The sequence below is a fragment of the Myotis yumanensis genome, unplaced genomic scaffold, assembly GCF_028538775.1.
Source record: "Myotis yumanensis isolate MYYU_CA2020_CCGP unplaced genomic scaffold, mMyoYum1.0.hap1 SCAF_2, whole genome shotgun sequence".
Taxonomy (NCBI): Eukaryota; Metazoa; Chordata; class Mammalia; order Chiroptera; family Vespertilionidae; genus Myotis; species Myotis yumanensis.
The window spans coordinates 101,810,096-101,822,227 of record NW_027223753.1 but is presented as its reverse complement, the minus strand read 5'-3'; the positions used below and the strand labels follow the sequence as shown (position 1 = coordinate 101,822,227).

At 43.5% G+C, this 12,132-nt stretch overlaps 1 protein-coding gene across 4 annotated transcripts in view; it reads right to left on the bottom strand.

Moving 5' to 3' along the window:
* Positions 1-12,132, bottom strand: part of FBLN2 (fibulin 2) — a 111,108-nt gene that overhangs the window by 5,932 nt on the left and 93,044 nt on the right. For all 4 annotated transcript variants that reach the window (XM_070405890.1, XM_070405892.1, XM_070405891.1 and 1 more), the window contains 2 exons: positions 11,472-11,588; positions 10,852-10,980 (listed from right to left, as the gene is read on the bottom strand). In XM_070405890.1, coding sequence (XP_070261991.1) covers positions 10,852-10,980; positions 11,472-11,588 — 246 coding nt within the window. The remainder of the gene's footprint in view (positions 1-10,851; positions 10,981-11,471; positions 11,589-12,132) is intronic.

The following is a 12,132-nucleotide window of genomic DNA, read 5'->3' as shown; positions in this document are numbered from 1 at the left end:
CACTGGGGCCAGCATGACCTGCAAGTGGGGAAGGGCTCCCGCAGGGCTGCTGGCAGAAGGGAACACTATAAATAAGCCCATAGTTGGACTGGATGCAAAGGGGCAGCCTCAGATTTTGCCAGCCTGCCAGCTACTTGGTGCCAGAGGCCAGAGCGTGCGCAGAGACTCCGCGCAGATCTGGAAGGTGGAGCCCTGCAAGTTCGCACAGCTTCCCAGGCTCTTGTTTACACACTTCCTCTTAAATCTGTGTGTTTGATTGTTCAACTCAGTGCATAGGATTACCCAGTTGGGGTCACTCGCAGAGCCTGTAGGGGAAGGTTGTTTTCGGGGAGCCTGGGAAACAGAGCTGGGAGTGGCGACAGGGGAACCAGCTCTGGGCGGAGCTGGTTCAGGTACAGTAGAGAACTCCTGGTCAGAGAGGACTTATAGCCTTGGAGGTCAATCCAGACACACTGCCACCCAGAGGCAGAGCCACGAACTGACTCTTCTGTAAACACAGATAAAGGCAGTCTGGGGAACCAATACAGCCTGCCTTAAAATCAGGACTGTGGCTTACAACACGAAGGAACAGTGTATCAGAGGGAAATTCAACATTCTCCTGAATACTGGCATGCCAAAAAGAAGAGTAGAAGATCTGAAGCACCTTCATTACTGCACATTTTTATTTTTATTTTTAATTATTTTTTCACCTTTTAACTAAGAAACCAAATTTTTTCTTTTTTTTCATCACCTGATTTTACCCTTTTAATTACTACATTTTTATTTTTAACCAGTATTTTTTTATTTTTTTTTTATTTTTCGCTTAAAGTATTACAAAGGGTATTACATAAGTGTCCTTTTTTCCCCCCCGCCCTTGACAAACCCCTACCCTCCCTTACCCCCCAGTGTCTTATGTCCATTAGTTATGCTTATATGCATGCATACAAGTCCTTCGGTTGATCTCTTACTCCCCTCCCTCCTGCCCCCCAACTCTCTCTGGCCTTCCCACTGCAGTTTGACAATCAGTTTGAGGCAGCTCTGCCTCTGTATCTATTATTGTTCAAAAGTTTGTAATGGTCTTTATTATCCATGAATGAGTGAGATCATGTGGTATTTTTCCTTCATTGACTGGCTTGTTTCACTTAGCATAATGCTCTCCAGTTCCATCCATGATGTTGCAAATGGTAGGAGTTCCTTCTTTTTAACAGCAGCATAGTATTCCATCGTATAGATGTACCACAGTTTTCTAATCCATTCATCTACTGATGGGCACTTAGGCTGTTTCCAGATCTTAGCTATGGTGAATTGTGCTGCTATGAACATCTGGGTGCATATATCCTTTCTGATTATTTTTAACCAGTATTATTACTGCTACCATTTTACCATTTTTTAAAGTGTCATTTTATTTTCTCTTTATTTTATTTTGGGACTAATGTTCTCCATTCTATTTTCATCATTCCTTTATCAACATTTTTCTCTACCTCAATTTTGCCTCTGTGCTAGAACCCTCTTCCTCACTTTTTCCCTTTTGTTGTCCTGTTTCTCTTACCCAACTCCAGCTTTAGATTTTCCCTATTCTTTTTACCCCCTGTCAAAATTTCACCCTACTTATATATCCTATTTCCAATCCCCTACTCTAAATCCTTATACATCTCTCACTTATCTTTCTTCACTATCCAAATTTTTTTCCCTTCTTTTCTCTCTCTATTGTTGTTTGCTTGATTGTTGAGTATATTGGGTTTTTTTTTTTTTTTTTTTTTTTTTTTTAGGATTGTTTGTGAGGTTATTCTGCTTATTCTTTTTATTTCTTTTGTCCCCCCCCCCCCCCCCGCCCCCCGCTGGTTATTTTTGTGCTTCTGTTTTCCCTTGCATCGCTTGATACTATTGGTTGTTTGTAGTTTGTATTCATCTCCAGGGATCTGTTGCTGGAATTTGTTGGGATTAGTGGCGGTTCTATTGGAGTTTTCTCCTCATATAAATAGTCTCTTCCCCTCTTCTACTTCATTCTCTTTTCTCTCTTACATTTTTTTTCTTCTTTTTTCCCCTCCCTTTTTCTAATTTCATTTTTGCACTTCTTTTTTTTTTCTCTTTCTTTTTTCTCTTCTATCTTTTTCTCTTCTTTCTTCCTTATCTCCTAACTCTCTTAGCTCAGGTGGCCACCTTTATTTGGGGTTATTAATATCGTAAATACATTCATGTTCAGTGCCTGGTACGTTGTGCCTTGTTGTGTTGTATTTTGTGCCTTTAAATCAACACAGCAGATCCAAGCAACAGCAGCCTCCTGATCACCACACCCTCTGTCTGAGGAAGAGCAGCTGCATGTGAAGCCTCCCTGCATGTGAAGCCAGAAGAGCCACCACAGCTGTGAACAGCACCCACCAGAGGAGCTGCTGCCAACTGAGGAGCAGCTGCTACCACAACCACCCAATGAGCAACCACAGCGCAAGGAGCCACTGCCACCCAGGGAGCAGCCACTGAACGACTCAACATCTAGATATGTCAGTGAGATCAAACATGGGTAGGCAAAGAAATCCCCAAAGGAAAGAAAAGGAGGACTCGCCAGAAAAGCAGCTAAGTGAGACAGAGGCATGCAACATGACAGAAAAAGAATTCAGAATAAGGGTCCTAGCATGCATAAACCAGATGGAGGAAAAAATCAACAACATATGCAAGAAGCAAGAAGAAACAGATGAAAAAATCAACTACTTAAGCAAGAAGCAAGAAGAAACAGATGAAAAAATCAATAACTTACGAAACACCCAAGAAGAAATGAAGAGCGATATAGCTGCAATAAAAAACACCATTGAAAGCATCAACAGTAGACTAGGAGAAGCGGAGGACCGAATTAGTGAATTAGAAGACAAGGAAGCAAAACACACCCAAACTGTACTGCAATTGGAGAAAAAAATTAAAAGACAGGAGGAGAACCTAAGGGAGCTTTGGGACAACATGAAACGAAACAACATATGAATAATAGGGGTGCCAGAACAACAGAAAGAGAAACAAGGATTAGAAAACCTACTCGAAGAAATAATATCAGAAAACTTCCCTGAGGTGGGGAAGAAAAAAGTCACACAAGCACAGAGAGTCCCAAACAAGGTGAACCCGAAAAGACCCACACCAAGACACATCATAATTACCATGGTAAATGTTCAGGACAAAGAGAGAATCTTACAGGCTGCAAGAGAGAGACGGAAAGTTACATACAAGGGATCTCCCATTAGATTATCAAATGATTGCTCAACAGAAACACATCAGGACAGAGAAGAATGGATGAAAATTTACAAAGTGATGCAAAGCAAAGGACTGAATCCAAGAATACTCTATCCAGCAAGGCTATTATTCAAACTTAAAGGGGAAATAAGAAGCTTCACAGACAAAAAAGGGCTAAGGGAGTTTATCACCACCAAGCCAGCCATGCAAGAAATGCTAAAGGGACTGGTGTAAAAAGAAGAAATATCAAGCTCAGAAAGAAAACAGCCACACACACACAAAAAAAGAAATGGCTACAAACAAGTACCTTTCAATAATAACTTTATATGTAAATGGACTAAATGCTCCAACCAAAAGACATCGAGTGGCTGAATGGATAAAAAAAACATGACCCATACATCTGCTGTCTACAAGAGACCCACCTCATTAGAAGGGACTCACACAGACTGAAAGTGAAGGGATGGAAAAATATCTTTCAGGCAAATGGAAAGGAAAAGAAAGCTGGGGTAGCAATACTTATATCGGACAAAATAAACCTCAAAGTGAAGGCCATAACAAGAGATAAGGAAGGCCACTTCATAATACTAAAGGGATCAATACAACAAGAAGATATAACCCTGGTAAACATATATGCACCCAATGCAGGAGCACCCAAATACATTAAAAAAAAACTCCTGGAAGATATCAAGGGAGAGATCGACAATAATACAATCATAGTAGGGGACTTTAATACACCACTGACATCACTGGATAAGTCCTCTAGACAAACAATCAGCAAAGAAACAGAAATCCTAAATGACTCACTAGATCAGATGGACTTAATTGACATCTTCAGAACACTTCACCCCAAAGCCGCAGAATATACATTCTACTCAAGGGCTCATGGGACAGATTAAAAAATAGACCACATATTGGGTCACAAGCAAAGTCTCCCCAAATTCAAGAAGATTGAAATCATAAAAAGCATCTTCTCAGACCACGATGGCATAATATTAGAAATAAACTACAATAAAAACAACCCAAAATACTCAAAGACTTGGAAGCTGAATAGCATGTCATTAAATATTGACTGGGTTACCAATGAGATCAAAGAAGAAATTAAAAACATCCTGGACACTAATGACAATGAAAACACAACAATCCAAAACCTCTGGGACACAATGAAAGCAGTCCTGAGAGGGAAGTTTATAGCTCTACAGACCTATCTCAAAAAACAAGAAAAAATGGTAGTCAATCATCTAACTCGACAACTCAAAGAATTAGAAAGAGAGCAACAAGAAAACCCCAGAGTTAGCAGAAGAAAGGAGATAATAAAGATTAGAGCAGAAATAAATGACATGACATAGAGACCAAAAAAACAATACAGAAAATCAATGAAACCAAGAGCTGGTTCTTTGAAAGGATAAACAAGATTGACAAACCTCTAGCCAGGCTCACCAAGAAGCAAAGAGAGAGGACCCAAATAAACAAAATCAGAAACGATAGAGGCGAAATAACAACAGACCCCACAGAAATACAAATGATTGTTAAAAAATACTATGGACAACTCTGCTCCAACAAAGTAGAGAACCTGGAGGAAATGGACAAATTCCTAGAAAAATACAACATTCCAAAACTCAATCAGGAAGAATCTAAAAATCTCAATAGGCCAATAACTATCGAAGAAATGGAAGCAGTCATCAAAAAGCTTCCAGCAAACAAAAGCCCAGGACCAGACGGCTTCACAGGGGACTTTTACCAAACATTCAAGGAAGAACTAAAACCTATCCTCCTCAGACTACTACAAAAAATTCAAGAGGAAGGAACACTTCCAAGTTCATTCTATGAAGCCAGCATCACCCTAATACCAAAACCAGGTAAAGACAACACAATGAAAGAGAATTACAGGCCAATATCCCTCATGAACATAGATGCCAAAATCCTCAACAAAATCCTAGCAAATCGGATCCAGCAGTACATCAGAAAGATCATACACCATGACCAAGTAGGATTTATCCCAGGGATGCAAGGATGGTACAATATCCGTAAATCAATAAACGTGATACATCACATAAACTAATTGAAAGAAAAAAACCACATGATGATATCAATTGATGCAGAAAAAGCAGTTGACAAAATCCAACACCCATTTTTGATAAAAACTTTCAGCAAGGTGGGAATAGAAGGATCATACCTCAACATAATAAAAGCCATATATGACAGGCCCACAGCCAACATCATACTCAATGGACAAAAACTAACACCATTTCCCCTAAGAATAGGAACAAGACAAGGATGCCCACTCTCACCACTCCTGTTCAACATAGTCCTGGAAGTATTAGCCATTGCAATTGGACAAGAAGAAGAAATGAAAGGCATCCAAATTGGAAAAGAGGAAGTAAAACTGTCCTTATTTGCAGATGACATGATATTATACATACAAAACCCTAGAGACTCCATCAAAAAACTATTAGACTTAATACATGAATTTGGCAAAGTAGCAGGATACAAAATTAATGCCAAGAAATCTGAGGCATTTCTATACACCAATAGTGAATTTTCAGAAAGAGAGATTATAAAAACAATCCCATTTACCATCGCACCAAAAAAATTAAGCTACCTAGGAATAAACTTAACTAAAGAGGTAAAAGACCTCTACTCAGAAAACTACAGGACGTTGAAAAAAGAGATAGAGGAAGACATAAACAGATGGAAGAACATACCGTGTTCATGGATTGGTAGAATCAACATCATTAAAATGTCCATACTACCCAAAGCAATCTATAAATTCAACGCACTTCCCATTAAAATACCAACGGCATACTTCACAGATCTAGAACGAACTCTCCAAAAATTCATCTGGAATAAAAAAGAACCCGAATAGCTGCAGTGATCCTAAGAAAGAACAAAGTAGGTGGGATCTCAATACCAGATATCAAGCTGTATTACAAAGCCACTGTTCTCAAAACTGCCTGGTACTGGCACAAGAACAGACATATAGATCAATGGAATAGAATAGAGAGCCCAGAAATCAGCCCGAACCAATATGCTCAATTAATATTTGACAAAGGAGGCAAAAACATACAATGGAGTCAACATAGTCTCTTCAATAAATGGTGTTGGGAAAATTGGACAGATATATGCAAGAAAATGAAACTAGACCACCAACTTACACCATACACAAGAATAAACTCAAAATGGATAAAGGACTTAAATGTACAACAGGAAACCATAAAAATTCTAGAAGAATCCAAAGGCAACAAAATCTCAGACATATGCCGAAGCAATTTCTTCACTGATACAGCTCCTAGGGCACTTGAAACTAAAGAGAAAATGAACAAATGGGACTACATCAAAATAAAAAGCTTCTGCACAGAAAAAGAAACCATCAAAACAACAAGAAAACCCACTGCGTGGGAAAACATATTTGCCAATGTCATATCTGATAAGGGCCTAATCTCCAAACTTTATAGGGAACTCATATAACTTAACAAAAGGAAGATAAACAATCCAATCAAAAACTGGGCAAAGGATCTAAACACTTGGATTGCGCGAAACGAGTTAAGTCGGCTCGCGTGAATTGCGTGTACTCCGCGGGAGCCGTCTTAACTCGGTTCATATAGATTTGCGGTGGAGTGCGGGAAACGTGTAAACTCGGGCCGATTGTAACTGCGTATTACCAAATATTTGTTTGTTTGCCGTTCACAAAGATACCTACCTGCGTATGCGAACCGTTTCATACCCATTGGGGTAATAGGTATCATAAAAATCCCTTGTAAGTAGAGAACACTTTATGGCGCTGGTCGAGTACAATACCGTTAGGGTACCAATGTATTCTTTTCTCATTTTATAACCGATATCCCTGGATATCTCACCATGCAAAGAGAATAGTTATTGAGAAATACTTCTTGTGTCCGGACGTCTTTAGTTTTGAGTTTTGTGAATATTATTACGTGTTTAAACTAACTCTGATTTTGCGCGGGAAACCTAAATAATTGCTCGCGCCATCTTATATTTTGGCGGGAAATTCACCTGACACCGTAGTGTAAATAGACACATTTCAAAAGAGGACATTCAGAAAGCCAAGAGACATGAAAACATGCTCAAAGTCACTAATCATCCAAGAGATGCAAATCAAAACAACAATGAGGTACCATCTCACACCTGTCAGAACGGCTATCATCAACAAATCAATAAACAACAAGTGCTGGAGAGGATGTGGAGAAAAAGGAACACTCGTGCACTGCTGGTGGGAATGCAGACTGGTGCAGCCACTATGGAAGACAGTATGGAGTTTCCTCAAAAAACAAAAAATGGAACTCCCATTTGACCCTGTGATCCCACTTCTAGGAATATATCCCAAGAAACCAGAAACACCAATCAGAAAGGATATGTGCATCCATATGTTTATAGCAGCACAATTCACCATAGCTAAGATCTGGAAACAGCCTAAGTGCCCATCAGTAGATGAATGGATTAGAAAACAGTGGTACATCTACATGATGGAATACTATGCTGCTGTAAAAAAGAAGGAACTCTTACCATTTGCAACGGCATGGATGGAGCTGGAGAGCATTATGCTAAGTGAAATAAGCCAGTCAATGAAGGAAAAATACCACATGATCTCACTCATTCATAGATAATAAAGACCATTATAAACTTTGAACAATAATAGATACAGAGGCAGAGCTGCCTCAAACTGATTGTCAAACTGCAGCAGGGAGGCCAGGGAGGGTTGGGGGGCAGGAGGGAGGGGGGTAAGAGATCAACCGAAGGACTTGTATGCATGCATATAAGCATAACCAATGGACATAAGACACTGGGGGTTAGGGGGGTCCAGGGAATTGTCAAGGGCGGGGAAGAAAAAAAAAGGACACATATGTAATATCCTTTGTAATACTTTAAGCAATAAAAAAAAAAGAAAGCAGGATTCCAGATTATTTTCCCCATGATTTTAGCTAATATTATATTCTGTGTATACAGGGTGGGGCAAAAAGTAGGTCTACAGTTGTGAGTAAACAAAACAGAGTTTACTCTTGCATTATTATTAATTATTGTATTATTTTCCACAAAATAACTGCAAACCTACTTTTGCTCTACCCTGTATATATGTGTGTGTGTATATATGTGTGTGTGTGTGTGTGTGTGTGTGTGTGTGTATTGGCAGAAAGAGAGACTGGAAGGAAAAACATCCAAATATCGGCAATAGTTGCCTCTCAGCTCAGTCGCATGGTGGAACGTTCAATGAGCACCTATCATGTGCTAGGCACCACTCCACATGCTAGCGAATACGGTCAAGGCCCTTCCCTCAGCACATGTTCCAGGGACGGGCCGAGTCTCATGCCCTAACCTCTTTCTTTCCAGTTTCTTATTCTGGAGAAGGACAGGTGCTGACATGGGACACTGGCCAGCACACACTGCCCCAGGCCTTGCCCCACTGGAGCCCTAAGACTCAGTGCCTGGTCCAAGTCAGAACAGGACCAGGGAGCACAAAGGAGCATCTGCTCAGCTCGGAGGTCAGTGGCTGCAGACAGGGGCATCACATGGACATGACTCGGGAAGCAGACATGACCAGGCAGAACCAGCATTCGAGCTCTGCCTTGTCCACCTGTGACACAGACTCTTCCAACAAAACAGTTTGGACAGAAAATAAAAGTGGCATGTGTGGAGGACCTCCTGATGGTGGCTGACGATGCAGTTTGGACTACAGAGGAGACCTGCACCTCACCAGCTCTTCTGCATCTCAAAGAAGTGGGCCACTGGTTAGGTTGTGAGGGGACAAAAGGGCAAGACCAGCGCTGCGATCAGACACGCCTATGGCCAGCAGAGCCTGGGCCCAGGGAGCCCTCTGGTATAGCACAGGCACCTTGGACATCTGGGCACTCCTCTGACCCTGGCTAGCGTGGGCCAGGGAGGAGGGGCCAGGGAGAGACAGTCTTGAATGTGACCAGGTTTTCAACCTGAAGTGCCATCAAGAGCAAAAGTCACTCGGTTCTGACAGCCTTCTTAGAAGTGACCACACTGTTCTTCCGTCAGGGATAGAGCCTCGATCTCAAGAATGAAGTCATATTCGGGGAACATAAAGTATTTCCCACACAGCTCAGTTTATGGTGGGTAAAATCCCTATCTTTTATGAAGTCTATACCAATTATTTTTTAAAAATTAAAAAGCAGCCGAAACTGGTTTGGCTCAGTGGATAGAGCGTCGGCCTGCGGACTGAAGGGTCCCCGGTTCGATTCCGGTCAAGGGCATGTACCTTAGTTGCAGGCACATCCCCAGTAGGAGATGTGCAGGAGGCAGCTGAGCGATGTTTCTCTCTCATCGATGTTTCTAACTCTCTATCTCTCTCCCTTCCTCTCTGTAAAAAATCAATAAAATATATTAAAAAAAAAAAAAAAAAAAAAAAAGCAAAGTGGTTTGCAGCTAGGGAGACCCAGGTCAGCTTCTGTGAGTGAGCCCAGCAGGCCTCCAAGTCCAAATTTACCTGTTTTCTCTCAGAACCTTTTAATTTATTATTATTAATTTACATCAACCTACAGTAAGGAATCCTTTTGCATTGGAACTAAGGGCACACATGTGAACTGAAACAAGCCTTATGGGCACAATGCACTCTGACCTACATCATGTCTATTTCACCCTACCTGATCCTATATCCTATTCTACATTAAACACACACACACACACATGGTTGGCTGAGACCTATGAATTTGATCTCAGGATTCACTTATAGGCAGCAACAATTGGTCTAGCTCTGTACCCTTCCAAGCCTCAACCCTGACCCTTGGCCCCCCAGAAGCACAAGGAGACCAAAGCTGCAACCCAGGGGCCTTGAGGCTCTCAGCTCCACCGCCTGAAAAGACTTGGTCATGCATGCCAGGAGGCACAGGTGGCCATGCTCTGAGGAGCTGAGTGGTTGGTTTTCCCAGGGGGTTGCTGGTGCTGCTGCTATAACCTGCCCCAGGTGGATTCCAGACCATTCCACCTTTCGCTGGTCACTTGCCAGAATTTTATGGCCTCAGTATATTCCGATGGAACTAAAGATTATAGCTCTCCAACTTAGAAGATTAAATGTCACAGAACCTGGTTCCCACTCCAGGGAAGTAGTCCCTCGATTGCACATTTAACAGGCGACTGCCCAGATCCTCTCTGCATGTCTCCAGTGCCAGGGAGCCCACTTTCTCCTCTGTATCCCTTCCCAGCCCTGCACGCCTCTGACTGGGGAGTCTTTTCAGTATGTGGTTCTGAGATAAGCCTCTCTGTGATCCCTTTGCCGACACTTGGGGGACCCACCTCACCCTCTGGGCCCAAAGACTAGGCTGGCCTGGTCTCTAGATAGCATCTGGAACACTTGGGGACAGAGACTGGGACCCCTAAGGCTGTTCTTCTGCAGACTTCTCACTAGACAGGTCTCTTGTGTCTTTTAGAACCACCCACAGGATCTCTGCCCTGCTCCTAGGGCAAGGCCCAGAGCTGAGTCCAAGTCTGGAAAATTCTAAGCTGGGTCAAGAAGCAGAAAGACTGTCACCTTTCCCATCCCAGCCACAGATCACCAGAGGCACTGGCCATTCTGTACTTAAGCCCTTGGTGTCAGACTTCCAAGTGCACAGAATGCTGTTTGAGGCTTTTCAAGTCTGCTAGGGTCCTGGCTGAGGCTCTGGTGGGCAGGGACCCCTTGCTTACCCTTGCAGGACCTGCCGTTGGCCATCATGGTATAGCCCCACTCTGGGCATGCACACTGGTAGCTCCCTGGCACGTTGATACAGCGGAAGGCACAAAGGATGCCGGCACCCTGAGCACACTCGTCGATGTCTGCCAGAGAGAGGTTCACTCTGTGACACTGCCCAATGGCAGGGCCCAGCCACTCACAGCCATGTGAGCTCGGGGGTCCATTTTACAGAGGACAATAGGGCTCAGAGAGCGGAAGAGACTTGCCCAAGGCCACACAGCAAAAACAGGACTCCCATTCTAGTGCTTGCTCCCTGGGGCTGCTCCACAAATACTACCAGCTAAGGAACAATCAGGTACCAAACACAGGTCTGGATGCATTCAACTGAACCCTTCATCCCACTCAGGTCAGGACCAGGTCTCCACTTTGCAGGGGAGGGGCCTAAGGTTAGACTCAGGAAGCATCTGCCCAAGGTCACACAGCCAGAGGTCACAGCGATGGGACTCCAACTCTGATTTGATGCTAAAGCCTCTGAGTGTCCTCTGTATCCCCGGCCAAGCAAAGACTCTCTGGGAGCCAGGTGTTCAGGGAAAGGGTGCCTCTCAGGAAGGGGCCCTGGGCAGAGCTGAGGTACCTGTACAGGTGTGCCCATCCTCGGCCAACTGGTAACCTTGGCGACAGTAGCATTGGTAGGAGCCATAGATGTTGGCGCACTCCTGGCTGCAGCGCTGGGTCTCACACTCATTCACATCTGCAGGGAGACCAGTGGTGGTCACAGTGGAATCCCCTAACCCAGAAATGAAAACCAGACTCCAGGCTCACCTGGGGTGTCTCTTGTGAGAACATTAGCTCCAGCCTCCCCTCGAGCAAATGAGGAATCAGAGGCCCAGATAACGACAAGTGGCACACCTGGGGCAGGCAGCTGAGGCAGGGGTAGGGCTGGACTTACTATGGAGTCCTGGCCTGGCCTGCTGCCTGAAAGAAGCAGCCACAGGTTGGACTCAGATCTCTGGTCAGGAACTAGATGCTTCCCTACTGAGGGTCCTCAGCACATGGCACACATGGCTCTCTAAGTGCCACCCAGGTGCTAACAAGGAACCCCGCAGGCCTCTAACATCAGCCACTGCATGGGGGAGGGGAGGCACAAGTGCTGGTGTGCAGGACAATGTGAGCGGAACAATGAGTGTGTGACTGAATGAAGGGTCGCCTCCTGGCTTAGATGGAACATGGACTGGACTCTGTGGGTAAGATGGGTCTTTCATTCACCCAGCTAAGAACTGCTGGCACTGGGCATG